The 22,194-nt window shown below is 48.5% G+C and overlaps 1 protein-coding gene across 4 annotated transcripts in view; it reads right to left on the reverse strand.

Moving 5' to 3' along the window:
• The window catches only part of Su(dx) (Suppressor of deltex), a 66,960-nt gene that overhangs the window by 32,663 nt on the left and 12,103 nt on the right, over positions 1–22,194 (reverse strand). For 3 of the 4 annotated variants that reach the window (XM_050191836.3, XM_072286392.1, XM_050191837.3), the window contains exons 7-8: positions 10,474–10,851; positions 5,363–5,660 (exon numbers count right to left, since the gene is read on the reverse strand). In XM_050191836.3, coding sequence (XP_050047793.1) covers positions 5,363–5,660; positions 10,474–10,851 — 676 coding nt within the window. The remainder of the gene's footprint in view (positions 1–5,362; positions 5,661–10,473; positions 10,852–22,194) is intronic. The other variant, XM_050191839.3, reaches the window with a different exon arrangement.

Here is a 22,194-nt window from a genome sequence, read left to right on the forward strand (position 1 = left end):
CTGTGAAGGCTATTTTCCGTTCAATTTTCTTGAGGGAGAGAAAAATTTGCCTTAGACTTGGGTAAATACTGTAATCAGACCGTGCGAGCACAATAAAGGAAACTTGGGGGCTCAATATTTTGTCAGTTACAGCCATATGAATCCAACAGGAAATGAAGTCAGTGAAAAAATTTTGGTAAGAAATATGATTACAAGTGATGTGTTACATACAAGTCTACGTGTAGTGCAATTAAATAAATATTAGTTCAACAAAATTTAGACAGTGCAAATTTCAGTCACAACCTTGTTTCCATGACACTGCCCTGCTTGTTTTGCGTGTTACATTATTATTTAAACATTATTGCATGTTTTGTCTCCTGATGTCTAATGCAAGCATATGTGTGAACCATATTACATCAAAACCTCGTTAATTCGACCCTTGTTAATTCAGAAAATTGTATGATTCGGACTCGGCCCCTAGTCCCGGTTCGCATATGCATTACATAATCAAATCAAGCTGTCATTAATTAAAACGTACTAGGCCGCACACAGGTTAATTCAGACAACTCTTGACGCTTGGCGCCCACGGAGTGCCGCAAAAGAAAATGAAAAAAAAAAAAAGGAACTCCAAAATTCAGTGTCCAAATGAAACAAAGCGGCGGAGTCCGCACCACCATAGACATCAGCCAAAACCATATATGAATAACAACAACACTGTAACGCTCAGTACCTATTTGTGCTTTTAAAGCCTTTTCTTACACTTACCACCGTGCATAACATCGCGTCTGCTACGTGCCTTCATAGCCAAGTAGTCGCCATCCATGATCAAGTTGATAGAAACTGCGGTTTCATCTGCAGCTGTTGTGGCAATCAGTGCCAAAAACATGACCGTCCCGGACTGCTTGGGGCTGCTGTGCCGCACTGAAGCTCCGCCCACTACTCCAAGAGTTGTCAGAAGTGTGTTCGCTCTTTTACAGACCGGAAAATCTGGACTGCCTGCGGACTGTCGGAGCTGTCAGCAGATTTTTTGTCAGAAAAAGATGCACGCAGCATCTGCCGCCTGCTTATGAAAGAAACCATGTGCTCCTGCATACTTTACGCGTTCCAAACCGCAAATATTACACACTCGGCTATCCCGTCTCTTACATTGGTGCTTTGTATCCATCATGCAAGCTTTTCACGAGTTGTGTAATTCTGCACTTTTAGTCCTCATATTTCTTTTATCTTTTTAGATACAAGCACAGAGATCAGTCAACATGCTTGCACTTGACTTGCACTGATTCGCTAAAGGCGTTTCACGAACTCTGTCATGTTCATTACTATACCTGTAGTAAACAGGTGGATTTCGCCTTTAAGTGGAGTCAAACTGGTGTGTGAAGAAGCATATCCTACTGCATATGTGGCTGTTTCTCGCCAGTAGCTGGAATGGTATACAATCGGAGCTTCTCCAATTGCTGTTCACATATGTTCATCCCTTTTGCTGCCAAGTTCAAGCGATTGCTTTTTGACGTGCAGGATTAGTAGAAGGTGCACATGTGCTCTGTCCTAGATACGCGTTGGGCCTTTCGTAGACGGTCTCGCGAGCTTTGAAGATAATAGCGGCCGCTTCATCCATGAACAGCAACATGGTACGATTGCGATTTTGCTTACCATATTAACTCGATTTTAACGCACCCTCGATTTTAATGCGCACCAATTTTCCGTTAAGAAAAAAAAGGGGGGGGGAAACGCCCTTGATTGTAACGCGCACGCAATTTGCCGTGACCTAAAAAAAATAGAAGTCCTTTCTAGTATCACGCACCTCATTATTTCATACAGAAATACAACTTTCTATCATTTGGAATAACAAAGATTTACTCCCAATTCACTAAAGTTGCGATAAATAAAAAAAGTCGCAGTTTCGACAGAAAGGTGAAGCATCGATTGCGATAGCGAATTAGTACACAGCTATACAAAAAGTGAGGATAGTTGTTTTATCGGCCGTATAAATGTTTACACATTCCATTACTAACTAAATAAACAAGCATGGTGTCATGCACACACAAGCAAACACGAACACGTCTCACTCAATGACCGCGGTAACTTTTTATCAGAACACTGGAGTGAGAAAGTGCAGTAGCAGGAGCGAACGAATTGACCTTTACGTGGCCTCTCGCTTCAACGTGAACTCAGTGACAAACACGCAGTGCTGTGTGCCTAGATACGTAGACCGTCTCCATCGCAGATTGCTTTCAAGATAGGGGCCACACGGCCGTGCCTACGCAGCAGCCACTGGAGTAGAACGCGTCTCCTGTTTGCACCAGTCCTACAAGCAAGTTTCGGGTACTCTGAATACCCGTGATGCGACCCGATTTCTGCCCGTCTCCACACACGTGATCACTTTCCTTTCAACTGCAGCATCGTGAACACTCGGCGTGTCTTCGCAGTCGGTACTTCCATGCTGATAGAGCAAATGCAAAAAACGGGAAGACGGACGGTGGAATAACCTAAGCACACATACTACAGCACATGGAGGAACCTACGGCAGCTAGGCTCGAAGCGCGTATGAGGTAGCTCTTTTGAAATGTCGATTGCGATATAGTAACACAGATTTGAGGTCGTACTCGATTTTAACGCGCACACAATTTTTGGACAGGTTTTATAGGCAAAGAAAGTACACGTTAGATTCGAGTAAATACGGTATGTTCGGGTGGGTATTCCGCTGAAATTTCGCAGGCAATGAGAGAGCTTAATTACAGCGGTTAAGTGGCACAAAGAGCGAGAGCGCGACATAACTGGTGCTTTGCAAGCCCATTTTATGCACTCAGATTGCGATTCCACTATGCATAGTGCCATGGTTGTATCGGTGACATGGCTGCATCATCTCTGAGGCTAGGATAGGGAATTCACTGAGTAGTGGTGCTATCTAAAAGTAGCTTCGAGCAGGCAACATCAGCCAGGAGAATGACGTCTGGTTGCAGTGCTTTCAAGTGGACAGTCCCCGACAGCTAAATCACATGAGTGTCACACACCCATTTGTCAGGACTAGTCAGAGCAGAAGCTGCAGACGGTTTGTGGACAGTCCAGGAGTGTATAATCGAAGAACCCAGCAGTTTCGTTTTGACTCTGGGTGCGCATAGGCCACGTGCCTTCAGAACGGCAAGGTCACTATCCATGATCGCGTCGATAGCGGCCGTGCTTTCGGCCACAGCGGTCACGGCAAACAGTACTTTCGTTTCAGTGCAAAGCTGTCATGAATAAAGAGCACTGGCTACATTGCGATGGATGGACGATCTGTTGCGACCAGCTCACTGGCAAAAAAAAAAAATAATCGGAATGAGTGCGCGGTAGTGAAAAGCGGGTCTCTGATGACACGCGTCGCGGCTGCGGCCACGCTGTGAAGGAAGTTGCGAGGCCTTCGCCGCTGCAAGCGCTTATCCATCATGAGATTATGAGAATCACATTTCCCCTAACGCATTTGCGAAGAAAAAGAAAAAAAAAAAAAAAAAAAAAAAAAAAACGCGCAGCGCCGCGTCCTCGTTTTTCTCTTTAAGGTCTTGACAGAGGGAGAGAAGCAACCTGCAACAGAAGCATTGGCCATGGCTGGAACAGGCATGAACGCATCTCTCCCAAGTCAGCTCTAAACAAAGGGCCGCAGATGGAAAGAGCAAAGCAGCGCAGCCCGCGCGGCGACACCAGGGTTGGCAACGTGCTCCCGCGCACTAGCACTCTCCCCATCCACGATGGCATGGAGTTCGAATTATCGGTGACGATGTGGATTTCAGTGTGAATTAGCGGGATGGATAACATATTGCTTTCAATACCTTGTCGTACGGACCGCGGCAGCTACCTTGAATTATACGAAATTTCGAATTAACGAGCTGTGAATTAACAAGCTTTTACTGTATCGAGATTTTATTGTATCTGCATAAGTACCAGACACATTCAGCTACTTTATAATGTCGAATACAGTGGAATCTCGATGATACGAATCTCACGGGGTCACGAAAAATATTCGTATTAGCCGAAATTCGTTTCATCAAAAAAATAAGACTGGCTAAATTAAAGAGTCAGAGGTGAACTCACTCAGGCACACGTACGTAAAAAGCATTTATTTCTTGAAGAAAAAGTATTTAATGTCATTCTGCCGCTTTTTCTTTGTCAGGTCACTTAGCAGACTTTGTTCAAATCAATAAAAATGCGTGCAGGTGTCGTCGCCGATTTCATCCGCGGCCATAGCACGCCTCAGAACTTTGAGCGCGTGCAGCGTTTCAGCCACCGGTGGTGGACCTTCGCCGTCGTCCACATCTAACACAAAGAACGTGGTCCGAAGCACAGCAGCTACTCGGTCCGATGGCATGTGGAAAAGCACAAAAGCAACAAAAGCGCCACCGCTTCAAACTCTTCGCGCCCAGTCGCGGCCTCGGCGTCTCCGCACCGAAAGAGAAGGGGAGAAATCGCGTGACTACGCGCTGTTCTCTTTTGCGGTAGTCGGTGAGGCGGCGTTTATTAAGGCGAAAGCTTCGGCTCATGCTCGCGGTCGCATCCATCCGTGCGCTGGAATCGTGCCAACGGTGGCCTCTCCTCCGCGCAGCGTCGCAACCTCCTCCCCTCCTTAGCAACCGGCGCACCGGTGGGGGCGCCGCTGTGCATAGCAACCGTGACGTCACACAGCGGTAGAATGAGCGCGCGCGCTTTGGCCATGCGTCGGCGGTGGCAGCTGCACCACCGCTCCTTCGCCACACGTCTCGTTGCAGTCGAGTGAGTAAGATGCATGGCTCCGAAGCGGCCCAGTGATTCCGCGCCAAGCGGTTCGGGGAAGCGGCAGCGGACGCCGGATTCCCCCAACACCGAACGCCAGAAGAACAAGGAGCGAATGCGCATGCGATGACTGAACATGTCACCAGATGCGAAAGCGAGGGAGGCAGAACGGAAACGCCAACAGCGACTGATTAGATCGCCGGGTACCAAAGGCAGGGAAGCAGAACGAAAGCGGCAGCAGCGACAGGCGATATCGCCGAACACCAAAGCGAATGAATTGGAGCGCAGAAGGCAGCAGCAACTGGCTATGTCACCGAACAGCAAAGCAAGGGAAGCGGAGCGCAGACAGCAGCAGCGTCTGGCTTTCGCCAAGCACACTTTAGAATTTTCGTATCAACCGACGCGGGTCGAAAATTGATTCGTAACAACTGTTCTCTAGCACGTTGCAAAGTAATGGGGCTCGGCCGGAACCACAGAAAAATTCGTATCATCCGGAAATTCGTATTAGCCGTGGTCGTATCATCGAGATTACACTGTATACTCAATGTACAGTTAGAGCAAAGGATAACAATGTTTTTCTTCAGATGGTTTTTGCACTTCTGTGCATTTTCGAATAAATGCGTTCACACAAAGCTTTACTGACCCAGGGGGCAACTGCTCTTCATCAGTAGAAGCCGCTGCAGCTGCAGCTGGTGGAGTGCCAGCAGGACCCGCCCCTGCAGCTGCACCTGTAGCTGTAGCTGGAGTCGTGCGGCTTGGACGACCACAAGGTGAGGCTGGGACACCAGTCCTGCGTAGGCGACTCTGCTGGCCCGAAGCCCCCTCAGAAGAAGACTCCGCGGCAGCCCACCGGGCTCCTGCTTCCCCGCCACTATTGTCCATGCGGATAACCATGGTAGAGGTCGAGGACCATGGCGAGGCTTGACTACCGGTGCCCATTCCTGCACACAAGTCATGGGAGCAAAATGAAAAAAACAGATTAGGTAAATAGTAAAGTCCGTAATGTTAAATATATGTGCCAAACCACCATTAAGCATGCTGTAATGCACTCGAGACCCAAATGCAAAGATGCAAAGAAAAGGTTCTGTTCATATTTTCAATGTTAGTGCAATTGCCTTGTATTGAAATAAAAGCTATCCATCAACCTCACTGCTGCAGAATGACACAGAAGGAAAAAAAACCTATACAGGTTCATCGAAAAGGAGGCTTCCAGGCTATGGTGAAGCTAAATTAACTACGCAAAAGACTGCAGAAAAGGTTGCTAAAGCAGCTGAAGCGACAGCAGCGCAACGAAAAGTTTGGGCACGGGACGAAAGCCACATTGACGCGATGCGTAAGGAACACCCAAGTAAACAAAGTGAGTTGCCCAGGCATTACAAGTGTCCTAAGTGCGCACGTATGCACCCTCCACGAAGGTGTCCTACATTCGGGAAAACATGTCGCAAATGTCAACGCCCTAACCATTTTGCTATCTGCTGCAGACGATTTTCCGATATTGGCGAACTTCAGGGCGGTGAAGATAACTTTGACATTCTGGACGTGTCAAGCTGCGCAGAGAGCCAACACGACTGGACAGTTGTCGGCCAAATCAAGAACGAACCACTTGAATTCAAGGTCGACACAGGGGCGCAAGCAAATCTACTACCTTTCGGATGCTACCGTCAAATTCGCCCGAAGCCGCTCCTGATACTAAGTAGCATGGTGTTACGTTCGTATGGCGGAGGGGTTATCAAGCATGATGGCGTCATTCGTACAGAATTAGCACTAGGTGATCGTTGCGCCGTCCTCGACTTCTTCATGGTGTCCAAGGGGCACCAGGCCATCCTGGGCTTACAGGCTAGCGAAAATCTTGGACTTGTGTCACGCATACACGCAGTACCTCGAAACAGTTCTGAGGAAGTCGCAAGGAACTTTCGCCACTTGTTCACAGGAACCGGGTGCATTGAAAGGGTCTATCGAATGGTTCTACGTGACGACGCGACGCCAATCGTCCAAGCAGCCCGACGAGTGCCGCTGGCTCTACAGGAACCCTTGCGAGAAGAACTGGGACGCATGGAGCGCGCAGGCATCATAACCAAAGTCACCGAGCCCACAGACTGGGTAAGCCCATTGGTCATTGTTAGAAAGAAAGACGGCAAAATTCGAGTATGTATCGACCCCAGGAGGATTAACCAATGCATCAAGAGAGAACATTACACAATGCCACGAAGGGAAGACATAGAGGCAGAGTTAGCGGGCGCTACAGTTTTCATCCGTCTTGACGCGAACTCTGGTTTTCACCAAATTCCGTTGGACAACGAAACCTCACAAATTTGCACCTTTGCAACGCCATTCGGGCACTACAGATTTCTGCGCTTACCGTTTGGTATAGCATTGGCGCCTGAGGTATTTCAGAAAACGCTAAATGAAATTGTTGAAGGCCTTCCTGGGGTCAGAGTATACGTTGATGATGTACTGGTGTGGGGGTCATTGAGGCAGGAGCATGACAGGCGCCTGCAGTCGGTACTGCAAGCAGCAGAACGCGGTGGTCTCACATTTAATCCGAACAGGTGTTCCATTGGTGTCGGTAAAATAGAGTTTCTTGGTGACGTCATTGACCAGGAAGGCATCAAACCAAGCCCGTCACTGACAAAATCAATGATTCAAATTCCACCGCCGACCGACAAGCTCGCAGTACAGAGGATGCTAGGAACCGTGAATTTATTCAGCAAGTTTATGCCGTCACTGGCCCAAAGGACGATGCTCCTCAGAAATCTTATAAAGCAGAATACTGCGTTTGACTGGACGCCTAATCACGCTGAAGAGTGGAGGCAGCTTTGCGAAAGTTTAAGTAGAGCGCCTTTACTAGCCGTGTTCGATCGAACAAAAGCAACAAAGGTGTCATGTGATGCATCGCAAAACGGAATCGGCGCAGCGCTATTGCAGTGCCACCAGGATACATGGAAGCCAGTTGCGTATGCCTCGCGGGCACTTACAGGGTGCGAACAACGTTACTCGCAAATTGAAAAGGAGGCAATGGCGGTGGCATATGGATGCGAGAAGTTTAACCATTTTGTCTATGGTCGGCCGTTTTTTCTAGAAACTGATCACCATCCCTTGATCGCCATCTCGCAGAAGGCCATTGGAGACATGCCCCCGAGGTTGCAGCGCTTTTTCCTGCGCCTTCTTCGTTATGACATAAAACTTCAGTTCACACCAGGGAAGCAACTGCTTCTCGCCGACATGCTGTCACGTGCAACAACCGGACCCATCACGGAAAACGACGTCATCAACGACGACACTGAAATGCACGCATTAAGTGTTGTTTCTTCACTTGTCACCGATAACATCTGGAAGAGGTTGGCTACAGAAACTAGTCGGGATGAAGAATTAAAGCAAGTTCTTGAGGACTCGGTGGCAGGAAAAGCACTCCAAGGCCATTGGAAATCTTTTGAAGGAGAGCTTTCTCACGTGAACGGAGTCCTCTTAAAAGGGTGCAAAGTTGTAATTCCGGCTACGATGAGGAAAGAAACTTTGGAATGCATTCATCAAGGTCATCTGGGCATCAATAAATGCAAATCACGGGCAAGGCATCTCGTCTTCTGGCCAAGAAGAAACCATGACATAGAAGCTTTCGCACAGGCGTGTTCTGCATGCAAAACATACACGTACAGACAGCCCCAAGAGCCGTTAAAGTTACGCCCAGTAGCAGATAAACCGTGGCATCGTGTCGGCATCTATATTTTTGACCATGGTGGACGGTCATACCTGTGCGTCTATGACCCATTATCAAACTTTCCTGAAGTAGAGCTGCTAAAAGATACTACCGCGAAGACGGTCATTGAAGCAACAAGTGCAATTCTTGCTAGATACGGCATACCAGTTGAAGTTTGTTCGGATAATGGCCCACAATTTTCTAGCCACGCTTTTTCTGCATTTGCCCGAAGGTACGACTTCAACCACACCACTTCCAGCCCTCGGTACCCCCAGTCCAACGGTCTGGCGGAAAAAGGCGTGCAAGTAGTTAAGAGGATTTTAAAGAAAAGCACTCAAATGAATCACGATTTTTGGCTTGGTCTTCTTGCCTACAGATGTACTCCAATGGAATCCGGACCATCACCTGGCGAAGTACTTCAAGGAAGACGACTACGGGCAACGTTGCCCGACGTCCGGCCCTGCCCAGGTCGCAGCGTACAGAAGCATCGTCAGACCGACCGTTGCAGCCGACAACTACCACCGCTCAACCCTCGTGACACAGTAGGCATCAAAGAAAGGGAGTGGGCCACCAAAGGTCAAGTCGTTCAAGCTGCGACATATCCCCAGTCGTATAATATAATCACTGAAGACGGCACATTCCTGCGGCGCAATTGGCGACATCTGCTGCCTACAAGAGAAGCTTTTCGACAAAGAGGCCTTTGTGACTCCGAGGATGACCTCCGCCAAGTAGCTGACGGAAGACCTTCGATATACAGCAGCAACGATGCCGCAGAGTCACTGGCCACAACTGGCCACATTCCCGCCTCATCCAACACTCCTGCATGCTTGCAGCAGAACCAAGAACCTGTGTTCAGAAGGTCAACCCGAGAACGGAGGCCCCCACAGAGGCTTACTTATAATCGAAGCTTTGTGCAAGTTCCCTAAATCGAGTTCTCAATGTTCGTTTCTACTAATGTTCTTTCCTGTGTCTTTTTTTTTTTTCCTCCTTTGAAAGAAAAGGGGATGTATCGTATCTGGCTCAGCGCTGGCTTCGCATCTACGGCACGTGTGACATGACCGATATTGGTATCACACATGGTGGTGAGGGAACACACCCTCTCCCACTTAGTGTATATATACACGGCTGTTGAATAAACGGGGACGCTTTCTGCTCCCCTTGCTTGGAGCCTCTGGTCATGTCATTCCTGCGGCACCGCACGATACAGCGACTTTCTCTAATTCTTCAAATGAATTGCACTCATGTGTAGTACCTGCATCATTCAAAATATGAGGCATAAAAAGGATGACCAAATATATCTTTCAACGCCACCCAATGATAACATAAACGAACAAATTCATAAAACAGAAGGAAGAAACCTTTCCCCGATTCATTTCAAGCCCTCACTGAAGTGAACACTACAATAAGCACAGCTAAATATCGTTACATAGAATTGATAAGGCTTTCCAGCCAAACTACAGTGTTGTTTACAGCTAACTCTACTGCCAGCTGCAAAAGCTTCTCGTACCTTTCTATATGTTAATTTTTCAGAGAACTTGAATGGTTGTAAAAAAAGCTTTCTAAACGTGGTAGACATGCAGTCCTATGGTTATTCCACACTGCACAAGCACAAATTGAAAACTGAAGTCATTCCCTTGGTGAGCACTAATAAGTGAAAGTGAACTGCTGGCATACCAATGCAGCGATGTGAATAGCATTTTGCTAACATAAGCTTGAATGATAAAAGAACCCATAACTGTAAAGTTTTGATGAGGGCGCTTTTTGACTAAAAATTATCTTGCAACATGTCCCTAGTTGCAAGATAACTGCGTATCCTTATAGACATTCAAATTCCTCTATGCTTTCTCTCTCAGTAGTCACTTCTCACTTCTTTTTTAGTACATTCCTGGGCAAATCACTGCAAGCCTTAGGTGAGCTGACCTTACCGAAGCAATTACCTTATTGTGCAGTGAATATTCTTGGAAAACCCAAACTCATTTGCACTGATGCATAGCAGGTTTTTCCAACTGCACAGCACCCAATGATGCCTTTTAATGCAGCAAGATCATTGAGCAGCATACCCAGCTGAGATGGCTCCTCCACTGCTGCCGATGAAGAGCTGGGCATGGCAAAATGGGCCCCTTGAGACGTTCCCTCTGGCCTGGAGTTCCCACTGCTGCTTGCAGAACTTTGGGTGTTTTGGCGTAACGGCTGGTCAGAAGAAGTGGGCCCATTACCTGCTGCCTCTGCTGCAGACGACGACAAAGGTGCTGCCGCAGCTGTGGTCACAGGGGGCTCACTGCTGTTATGGCTCTTGCGCACTCGGATCCGTGCTCCAGCAGGTGTGCCCCACTGTCGGCTACCAAGGTCAGCTTGGTCGGCTACCACGGTCATATGGCCGGACACGGAACCATTGTGTTGTTGATGGATGGAACCAGAAGATGAGCTTTTGGGAGCTGCTGCATGATATGGTACACAATGTTGATGTACATAAGTGCACTAGTAGGTTAGGACCCTGGGGATACTGAAGCAGACAGATAAAGTGGGTTCAGTCAGTTCACTGCTCTGCTTAAAATTTAGGGCACCTAACAATATGTAAGCATAACTTATGCTATACAATATGTATACATATATCTTATCAAATTCTTATTAGGCGATGGCATGCTTAAATGTCTACGTGTTCCTTCCCATTTTTTGGTCTAACTGAATGAAAGGCCATAAATGGTAGAATTTAACTCTGGCTAAATAGGTTTCAGGTAAGTGGCCTTATACTACCGAAGCAATCCTGGCAATGAGTTTAAATAGCACCTAAATAGACGAAGGGTGCACGTGGTGGTTAGCAAATATGGCACAAATCCAAGATCATGGCCTCAAAGATATTGTTACGTCCAAGCGCGTCAAAGGGACGCGGGGATCAAGAAGAGAGGGGAAGAGGAGAACGAAGACTGTGCAGCGGCCATTCCTGTTGTTCGTAGCCTGCCGTTCCTGCTCTCACACGCCTGAATAAACCCCTTTCCCCCGTGTTTGTAACAAATTGGTGGACGGTGCGGGGTACACCTCGTAACCACGGAGCCTACGCTGCTACAACTTCGCCGAAGCCGTCGACTTGCCGGACTTCCGCCACCATCGCCTGACATGACTGAATACGCCTGCCAGATTCCCGAAGGTTCTGACGCGGCTTCAAGGCCAGCACCTGGCGTTCCGTGGCAATACTACCGGGTGCCACTCACTTTCGGAGGAAAAGCCGGAGAAGATGTCGACGAGTGGCTCACAAACTACCGAAGGGTGAGCCGATCTAATGGTTGGAACTCGACCGCACAGTTGTCAAATGTTGTGTTTTCCCTTACCGACACAGCACTCGTCTGGTATGAGAATCACGAAGACACGCTCACTTCATGGGAGCTTTTCGTAGAGGAGCTCAGAGCGTGTTTTGGAGACTCTAGCGCAAAAAAGAAACGCGCCGAACAGACGCTTTCGCAAAGAGCTCAGATTCCCGGCGAGACCTGTACGACTTATATCGAAGAAGTGCTGAAACTGTGCAAAATAGTGAACTCTCAAATGTCTGAAGAGGACAAAGTTGGACATTTGTTGAAAGGGATAGCCGAAGACGTCTACAATTTTTTGATCGGCAAAGAAAGCTTGGATTCCGTGTCTGACGTCATTCGCCACTGCAGGACCTTTGAGACGCTGAAGATGCGACGGATAATACCGAAGTTTGGTCGCCTGGCTAATGTCACAACGGTGGCAAGTGTAGACCCGAGTTCGTGTGTTGACCTTCCATCAACAATACGGCAGATTGTTCGCGAAGAGTTGCTCCATCGGGAAGAGATGTACCGTTGCACACCCGGCATCGCTGGTGCGTACTTACCACAAGAGATGCGAAACACGGCCGTTTCGACCGCATGGCAACCCACGGTTCACTCAGCGACCGTCGAGTATAGGTCTACCCCACAAACGAGAGGGACCCTGAGCTATCAAGATCATGACTACGACCAACGCCCTCGCCGCACGCACGCCTCCGGGCGGCCGATGCCTGGCCATGATGAATGGGACCCACCTGCTGGCTATGCAGTCGACAGCAACATGCGTGACTACGTGCAAGAACATCGAAATTTGCGGCATCTGCCGGTGTGTTTCCAATGCGGTGTCGCGGGCCACATAGCGAGATTTTGCAATCGTCGCCCAACAACGTGGAATCGTCGATCGGGGTCTTCAACAAGGACCACACCTCCTACGAGGACAACTCAACAGCCATGCGCCACCTCTTGGTCAGCTGGCGTCCCTCCTGGCAACGATTACTGGCAGAGAAGCTTCCGGAGCCGCTCACCGGCATCTGACAGGAGTTTGACGCCACCGCCAACTTCTCGTGCACCGCGTTTACGTCAATCTCCATCGCCAGTGCGCCGCTCAGCCTCGCCTTCACAACCGGAAAACTAGCTAGCGCGGCCGATGGGGGTGAGGTCGCTCGACACGTGCTATCGACAGAAATGCCCCCTGCAGTTGCTATGATTAAGAACAAAGTGCATGTACTTGTGGATGGTGTTCCTACAATGGCTTTAGTGGATACCGGGGCAACTGTATCCGTAATGAGTCTCGGTTTTAAAGGTCGGTTGGGGCGCAAAGTTGTATTTCCGTGGGACCAGGCTGCAACGTTTTGTGGAGTGAGCAGCGAGTCGTTGCGCCCTGTTTGTGTGTGCACTGCTGAAGTGTCCTTGGCTGGTGGAGTTTTCGCGACGGAGTTTGTAGTTATTCCCCGATCGACGCACGAAGTGATTTTGGGCATCGACTTTTTGCGGCAGTGTGGTGCGACTGTTGATTGTCGCACGGGGGAAGTTTGCGTCGATGGCCATGTTTCGTCCGGGCTCTTAGAGGAGACTTGCAGTCAAGGTGAACTTTGTGTGTCTGCAGATACTGTTGTGCCTGCGTCCACCTCGGTGTGCGTGCCGGTTGTGTGTCGCGGTGCAGTTCCAGACAGTTTCGATGCCTCCGTAGAGCCAATGCATCTAAATTGTGTGAAGAAGAACGTTTTTGTCCCTCATTGTGTGGTATCCATCGGCAACGGGCGTGCTGGCTTGTGGACGGCCAACTGCTCGGCAGAACCCGTCCTGCTTCCAGACGGCTTGAAACTCGCCTACTTTACAGAATACACGTCTTCGTCCGTAGCCGTACTAACAGACTCGCCGTGTGAACCTGCTGACCTTCGCCAAGTCTCAGACAAAAAGCTTCTGTCTATGATAAACAAGTCGCTCAGCACAAGGGAGCGCCATACCTTGGTGGATACGCTTTCTAAGCATCTGTCAGTGTTTGACTTTGCGCAGCCGGACAAAGCGTTCTCGATTCCCGAGTCACGAACGCGCCATACTATCGATACGGGATCTGCGCGCCCGATCAGACAAAAGCCTTATCGCGTGTCGCCTAACGAGCGCAAGATAATCGGGGAACAAGTGAGTGACATGATGAAAAATGGGATAATACAAGAGTCCTCGAGTCCTTGGGCAGCTCCGGTCATACTCGTCAGAAAAAAAAGACGGTAACTGGAGATTTTGCGTCGATTATCGAAGATTAAACGCCGTGACTAAGAAGGATGTCTACCCGCTGCCCCGGATTGATGATGCAATCGATTGCCTTCATTCGGCCTCTTATTTTTCTTCAGTGGACCTGCGCTCAGGATATTGGCAAATCCCGATACACCCGACAGACAGAGAGAAAACAGCCTTCATAACCCCGGATGGATTATTCGAATTCAATGTGATGCCATTTGGTTTGTGCAACGCTCCAGCAACCTTTGAAAGGTTCATGGACACCATTCTGCGTGGGTTAAAATGGAACATCTGTATGTGCTATCTTGACGACGTTGTTATATTCGGGCGCACATTCAATGAGCACAATACGCGCCTGGATATTGTCCTCGACTGCATCAAAAACGCCGGCCTGGTTCTTAACTCCAAGAAATGTAAATTTGGTGACCGTCAAACCCTTGTGCTGGGTCATCTTGTTGACAAAGACGGTATCCGACCTGATCCCCTCAAGACGGCAGCTGTCGAGGCATTCAGTGCACCGCAGTCCGTGAAGCAACTTCGTAGTTTTCTGGGTCTTTGCTCTTACTTTCGCCGATTTATTCCTGGTTTTGCTGACGTCGCTTATCCTCTGACAAATCTGCTACATAAAGACGCACGGTTTGAGTGGACACCCGAGTGCGATTCTGCATTTCGTCAGCTGAAGTTCCTGTTAACCTCTCGACCTATCCTTCGCCACTTCAATCCTACTGCGCCGACAGAGATCCACACAGATGCTAGTGGCGTTGGTCTGGGTGCCGTATTGGTCCAACGCTATCACGACCGTCAGCACGTGATTGCTTATGCAAGCCGCTCATTAAGCAAACCTGAACGGAATTACACGGTGACAGAGCAAGAATGCCTCGCTGTAATCTTTGCGGTTCAGCGATTTCGCTCGTACTTGTACGGACGCCCATTCCAAGTCGTCACAGACCACCATTCCCTGTGCTGGCTCGTGAACCTTCGCGACCCTTGTGGTCGCCTTGCGCGCTGGGCTTTGAGGTTGCAGGAATATAACTTCACTGTTTCCTACAAGAGTGGCCGAAAACACGCGGACACAGACTGCCTTTCCCGTATGCCGCTTGCCACGACGGACTGCGACGCAGACGATTTTGATCATCTCGTCGCTTCTGTGACACTCGCTTTTCCAGATATCGATGCGTTCAAAACAGAACAACGGACAGACACTAAATTGGAGCCACTCTTTACTTCTGCCCATTCAAGTGCAACAAGCAGCTACTGTGTACATGACGGGCTCCTGTACAAAAGGAACTACTCAAGCACGGGTGCACGCTTCCTTCTAGTGGTGCCGGAGCGTCTCCGGCCAGCAATCCTTCAGGCTATGCACGATGACCCTACCTCCGGGCACTTAGGCACTGTGCGCACACTTTATCGCATTCAAGAACGCTTTTACTGGCCCCGGATGCGACATTCGGTTGAGTTTTATGTCGCCAGCTGCATACAGTGCCAACGTCGGAAACGCCCAACCACTGCCCCATCTGGTCTCCTTCAACCTGTGCCGCCTTCCAGCTCACCCTTTCGGCAAGTTGGAATTGATCTGTTAGGCCCTTTTCCAAAGTCATCTAAGGGGAACCGCTGGATAATTGTCTGCGCCGACTATTTCACACGCTATTGCGAGACGGCGGCTATACCATCAGCAACTGCCACCGAAGTGTCGCTTTTCTTACTTCACGCTATTGTTCTACGACATGGACCACCTGGTGTTATCATAAGCGACCGGGGACGTCAATTCACGGCGGATATAGTGGAAGAGCTTGCGCGTTTGTGTCACTCGCACCTCAGGCACTCGACGCCATATCATCCGCAAACGAACGGCCTCACTGAGCGCACTAATCGAACGATCACAAATATGCTTTCCATGTATGTTGCGTCCGATCACAAGAATTGGGATGAAGTTCTACCGTTTATTACTTACGCATATAACACCGCCAAGCACGAGACAACCGGCTACAGCCCCTTCTTCCTTCTATATGCTCGGCCGCCCCGGTATACGCTCGACACTGTCCTCCCTTTTTACCACCACGACAATCCTACGGTCGCCGATACGCTGTGTCTCGCTGAAGAGGCTCGGAGACTTGCGCGTCTTCGGACTTTGGCATCACAAGAAAACTCCAAAGCCCGCTACGACGCACGACATCGGCCAGTTACATATAACCCTGGTGATCTCGTTTGGCTTTGGACTCCCACAAGGAAGCGCGGTTTGTGTCAAAAGCTGCTGGCAAACTACGATGGACCGTATGTTGTCATCGACAAAGTCAGCGAAGTGAACTATACTCTCGCGCGCCTCACGAACACTGGTAGACGTTCTGCTAGGACACACGTCGCGCATGTCGCACGGTTGAAATCATGCACGCCACGACAAGCTAGTTGACTCGCCCAGGGGGCTTTGTCTGCGAGGGGAGGTATGTTACGTCCAAGCGCGTCAAAGGGACACGGGGATCAAGAAGAGAGGGGGAAGAGGAGAACGAAGACTGTGCAGCGGCCATTCCTGTTGTTCGTAGCCTGCCGTTCCTGCTCTCACACGCCTGAATAAACCCCTTTTCCCCGTGTTTGTAACAATATTCAACAAGCCAAGGGCACCACTCATTCTCGAGGCGCATGTTGAAGAGCCGTGCTGGTTTTCGACATTTCAAGTGCTGCATCATTTCCAGTGAGCAGTAATGGAAGTTTTAGAGCACAGCTCTTAGGCACCCGTTCCTGCATTTAGCATCGGAGCAGTCGACCCAACCTGAACAGACAAGTTTCATCATAGCGAGTTCATTCAACGGAAACTTTTTGTGCGCGAAGTCTAATGTAATACCAGTGAGAAATTCTACACAACATTTTCAAGTGAAATCTCCATTAAAGTAAAGCATTGCTGTAAAGCCATTGTCAGACTAAACCCGAGTAAACAAGACACATTCCTAGCGGCTTTAACAGAGTACAGACAGAAAATGTTTGTCTTTTTATTGCTTTATTCAATGCAATCAACCTAGTAATTACACTAGGGTGCCTAAATTCCCTGAAAGCGCAACAAATAATTAATTACGGGACCTGCTAAAACATATGCCAAGTATAGCATGGCTTCGGATGTGAAAAAGGAGACTCATTATCTCATCGGAACTTGTGGCGGACTCGTGGTACCACAGCACTGATGTATACACACAAACTATGGCCATACTGCCATAAGCAGAGTCGATTCAGCACTCGATCGGACAGGAACAAGTGGGGGAGGGGGTCCCTCTGCACTTCTTGAAGAAGGGAACAATTAGACGGGCCAATTTAGCAGCTTTTGGAGCCACAGCTATTGTATGGCTTTCAACCACTGCAAGTTTTGGTTATACAGGGTGTTTTTTTTAGCTGCACCAAATTTTTAAAATTAGAAAAATATAAATTACGGTAACATTATGCTTACCATTTGAGTGTAAGGAGGCAGCTGCTAGATACAGAGCAATTTCCGCCATTATGTGCATAATTAACAAAATTACTGTAATTAACTTTCTAATCAACAATAGGTGGCTACAGCAAATGAGTACTTTGGGGCCCATCCTCGACACTACCTATCCCAATGATTAAATTTTGAATAGCGGATTGCGTGTAGGAGCAACATGAACAATTAGTTTCCCTTGGCAGGCTCCTTGAAACCGAAACTGGCTGGAAAAAGAGCGTCTGTGCCGTCAATGTCGCCGCCCCCCCACCTTTCGTCACCTCTTCCGAGCTCACCGCCGGTCCAGCCCCGCGAGCAACTTGTATTATCTCCTTGCTGTTGGCGGCGTTGGTCTAGCGCTTCAGTGTCGGCGGGTGGCCAAATTTACTTCGTCATTCCGTTGGGCCCCTGAAACGGCATTTCGTCGGTGGAAGTGGACACGTGGCGCCCAATGGAATGAAAAAGTAAATTTGGCGGACTGCTGGCGTTGAAGCGCTAGGCCAATACTGCCGACAGCAAGGAGATAACGCAAGCTGCTCACCGGCCAGACCGGTGGTGACCTCAGAGATGTGACGAAAGGCAGGGGGGCGGCGACATTGACGACACAGACTCTCTTTCTCCAGCCAGTTTCGGTTTCAAGGAGCCTGCCAAGGGAAACTAATTGTTCGCGTAGCTCCCACACAAAATCCGCTATTGAAAATTTGATCGTTGGGATAGGTAATGTCGAGGACGGGCCCCAAAGTACTCATTTGCTGCAGCCACCTATTGTTAATAATTAGAAAGTTATTTACTGTAACTTCGCTAATTACGCAGGTAAGTTACGCTTCCATCGAACAAATATGGCAGTGACTTTCGATATATCGGACGTCAAGCGGCGGAAAAGTGCGCCCAGAAGTTGGCTTTCCCTCACGGTGGTGGGGAAGCCCGGCGGTGCGGCTCCATTTAACCTCTCTCCCTACCATGAGTGCACTGCTTTGGGCGAGCCGTCGACACCCCCTTGCAAAAAAAAATGATCCTGGCCCACCCGCAGAGCTTGCTCAGACAGCCAATCAGAGGCTCTTGTGCCTTCGTCGTGCAAGATGGCGCAAGTGCGAGTTGTCTCGCTGCTTTTCTGGTTCATTGTGTTTGCGCTTTGTGGGCCTTCTCCTGCAGTACTGCCGTGATGAAGCGGCAGAATTAGCCTTTCGTCGTGAAAAAGCGAAATCATAAATCGGGTCAAACGTGGCGAGAAGTTGGATGTCCCTGCGGCGTGCAAGATTCCGAGGAGCACTCTCGGCATGATCTTATAGAATAAGGGGGAGATTAGGGCTAAAGCGGCTAAACTCGCGACCTGGTTGGTGCCTGCAGCGCCCGACGGTAATGCACGGCCGTGTTCAAGTGGTTCATCCGAAATTGCTTCAGACCTGCCAGCCTCCGCATGCTTGGTGACGACTGTAAATTCTGATGAATGCGACGAAGCCATTGCCGGTGTTGCCAAAGTTTGGAGTGAGAGGTAAGAATTTCCGGAAGCTGTTGACGAATGAACAGTTAACGAGTTTGAGAGTGCAGATGATGGTGTCGCGACCATGGGAGAGCTCGAAAACAAAGACTACATTGCCGACATCGTACCGAGCACAAGTGAAAATGGGCACAATGAGCAAAGCAACCACGGTCCTTTGCCCACATCCTCCGAGGTGATTGGTGCACTCACACTAGTGCGGTGCTTCTGCGCGAATGCGGAAGGTTGCGGCCTCAGGTGCTCAGACTCCTTAGACAATGTGGAGAAGTGCGTGCATCGCAGGCAGCGAAATTGTTCAAGCAGAAGAAAATAGAGGACTATTACATGGGAAACTAAGCTAGTTTCATCAATAAAGTGATTTTATAAATGGTATGTGCTTTTATGACATCCAAATCTTTAGCAGGCTTATATGTAATTATGCTCTATAAAAAACTGATCGGCGATTTTTTGCGAGTTCGATATAGCCGGGTTCGACTGTATTATCAAAAGCAAGCTCCAAGAAGCATGAAAATAGGGGTACTCGGTGACAAACTCAACAGTAAAGGTTCGTCCGCCAACGCTCTTTTATTCAGCAATGTTGAAATAGCTCATCAGTTTATGCTGAACTTTCTTCTTTTCAATGTCCGTACAAAAGTTCTTATGGAAGTAAAAAAAAGAAGCCGCCGTTTCCTCACTGAACTGATCAGCGGCGCAGCAAGTCGAGTTGGGCCACACTGCCGTAGCAGCACTTTACTACCTGTAGTGCGCTGCGTTCGTTTTTCCTTCAATGTAGCTGGGGCTTAACATGTTTGTCGGTCATTGGAATGTTAGTTAAGCTAGCACACTGGAATACATGTTGTGGGGATGCGTGACTCTCGCGCGTCCCCTGATGTTTTTCCCGCATAGCGCATCCCCTGATATGCTGTTTTTCCCGCACGGCTCGCGTGGCCTGGCGGTCGGAGTGGTACAAGCGCGGTGCGAGAGATGGCACGACTGTCGCGCTGCTGCGGGGTTACTTGGGCGCCGAAAGGGAAGGCGCTTGGTCTCTTTGGGTTCGGGAAGCGAGCGGGAGCGGACGTGCCGCTCGCGCGTGCGGCGACCATGCTTCTGCGAGACTGTCTCGCGTGGCCGCCTTCGAACGTGCCACCATTCGCGTGACTGTACACGCGAACGACCAGGCGTTGGGATCCAGCATGGGGCGAACATATTCGCTCGCTTTGCGGTCGCGGTAAGTCGGACCTTCTAGATTTGTCGCGCGCCCATCGCCATGTTTTGTGGATAGCAACTCGGCTAGCAGGCATTGATCTATGAAAGGTGCAATAAATGCCCTTGTGATTGTTTGCACTACTGTGTTGTCGTTCCTTTGTCCCAAGAGTACGGAGGAGAACCCCATATCTCTCACAATGCATAAAGCTATGAGCTTAGGAAATACCAGTAAAAGCCCACTACTGCTGTCATATTATCCAATCACAAGGGAAAATGCTATCTCAATAACTGTATGAAAACAAATTGCTCCTATGGGATATGTTGGCCAGGAAAATAAAATAAAATGTATTATCTAGAAAAACGTATTATGCAGAATCCTATCAACAAGATTCTACTATACACAGGATGGTCGTTTAACAATTTTAATTTAGGCCTAAAGATGTCTAGCTATAAAATAGCCAAGCTACAAATCCGCAGCATTATGAGCACATACAGATAAATGCGACAAATCAAGCAGCTAATAACGCGGAAAGGGTAAGTTTTAGTTTCCTGAATGCACTACAACACAGTTGCCACGCTGAGCGCGAGAAGTGCGCATTGTCGGTTGAGGAACACCTCTTTGCTGACGATACGAAGCACAAACTCAGGACACAACAACAATGCGCAATGGGCAGAATGCGCACTGGTAGGCCCAATGGAACTTCATTCTAAACTATGCACAACGCACGAATGTGGCATATAGAGTTTCCTATTGGCAGACCACAAACGTGTGACTGTGCACTAGATTGGATTAGCTCAGTGACCCTTGAGCTCATTTAGCTTTATGAATGGCAGGAGATGCAACAGCACTCTTTGCATAAGGTGGTGACGACCGCCACCTGGCATTGACCAGAACTCTTTGCTGTGGCATCCACGATAGCATGGCACAGCTTGTCCTGGAGAAACATTCGAGCAGTTTATTTATAGCAAGGATGTAGCAGCTCTAATGAAATGTAGCAGATTGGAGTAATTGTAGCAGCATTCCTACTACTGCTCAGTGCATTTGACATGAGTTTTGAATTGATCATATAAAATGCGCTGCAACGAACTATTTGTGGCGCTCTCTAGGAGTTATGGATAGCATAATTATGGATTCAAAAGATACGTAAAAAAGCAGAAAGCAGGGTACACAATTTTTGTGTCAGTACTCCTTTCATTCTGACAAACTCAGGCTGTAAGGAGCAAACATCGAAGGCGTTCATAGGAAAGTGCATAGCCTAGAGGTTCCAAGGGCCTGCAACCAGAAACATCCAGCACTATCCACAAGAGTAAAGAAAATGCACTTAAAAAGCCAACTGCAATAAAATTTCACTTTGGCTAAGTAGCCTATATACCAGTGAAGCAATATTGGAAATGCTGCAGGGCTGGTAATTGTCTAATTTTTCTATTGTCAGCCTTTCAAAAGCGCCTAAGCAGATTATGCTTATACCTAGTGGCTATCACGCAGGTCCCAGAATGTCGCCTCCAAAGTTTTTCAGTGCACTGTGGGTGGTGTACTAATCTCGGCAATCATACAGAGGACTCTCGCATTACGCGTTACTTTCAGCGAGTGGAAATGGCAGCATCGTTCTTTTTTTTTTTCGTTTTGGTGTTAAAGGTGTCGTCTTTTGTGAGCCTTTCATGATGCAGCCATTTGTATTTGAAACATACAATTTTGCATGCAGGTTGCTCTATTTGTAGAGTGCTAACAGAATGAAACGTGATAGGGAGCATTTAGTAGAACCCTGCATATGTGCAAAGTACTCAGGAGTAACATACCACGTCGCTAGGAATCTGGTCACCAAAAAGTGACGCAGACTGATCTAAGTGTACGCGCCAAAATTACGTTGATGTGACACGAACTGCAGCCAGTGGAAACAAAAGTATACGCATTAGTTAGCCCTAAATTGACGCGTTTCAATTCGTGAGCACAGTACACTATCTGAAACTAGGTTTTTTTACATGGCCCAAAATTTCATTGCAGCTTGGCAGTATTTGCCTTATTCCAACACACCCCCAAATCAAACGTGTGCCCACTTTCTATGTGTTCAAAGTCAAAAACTTTGATGATATTAAAGCTCCTAAACAAAGTAAAAATCTTGGTCAACCGATTTTTGGG

This window comes from Dermacentor andersoni, chromosome 1 (genome assembly GCF_023375885.2).
Source record: "Dermacentor andersoni chromosome 1, qqDerAnde1_hic_scaffold, whole genome shotgun sequence".
NCBI lineage: Eukaryota > Metazoa > Arthropoda > Arachnida > Ixodida > Ixodidae > Dermacentor > Dermacentor andersoni.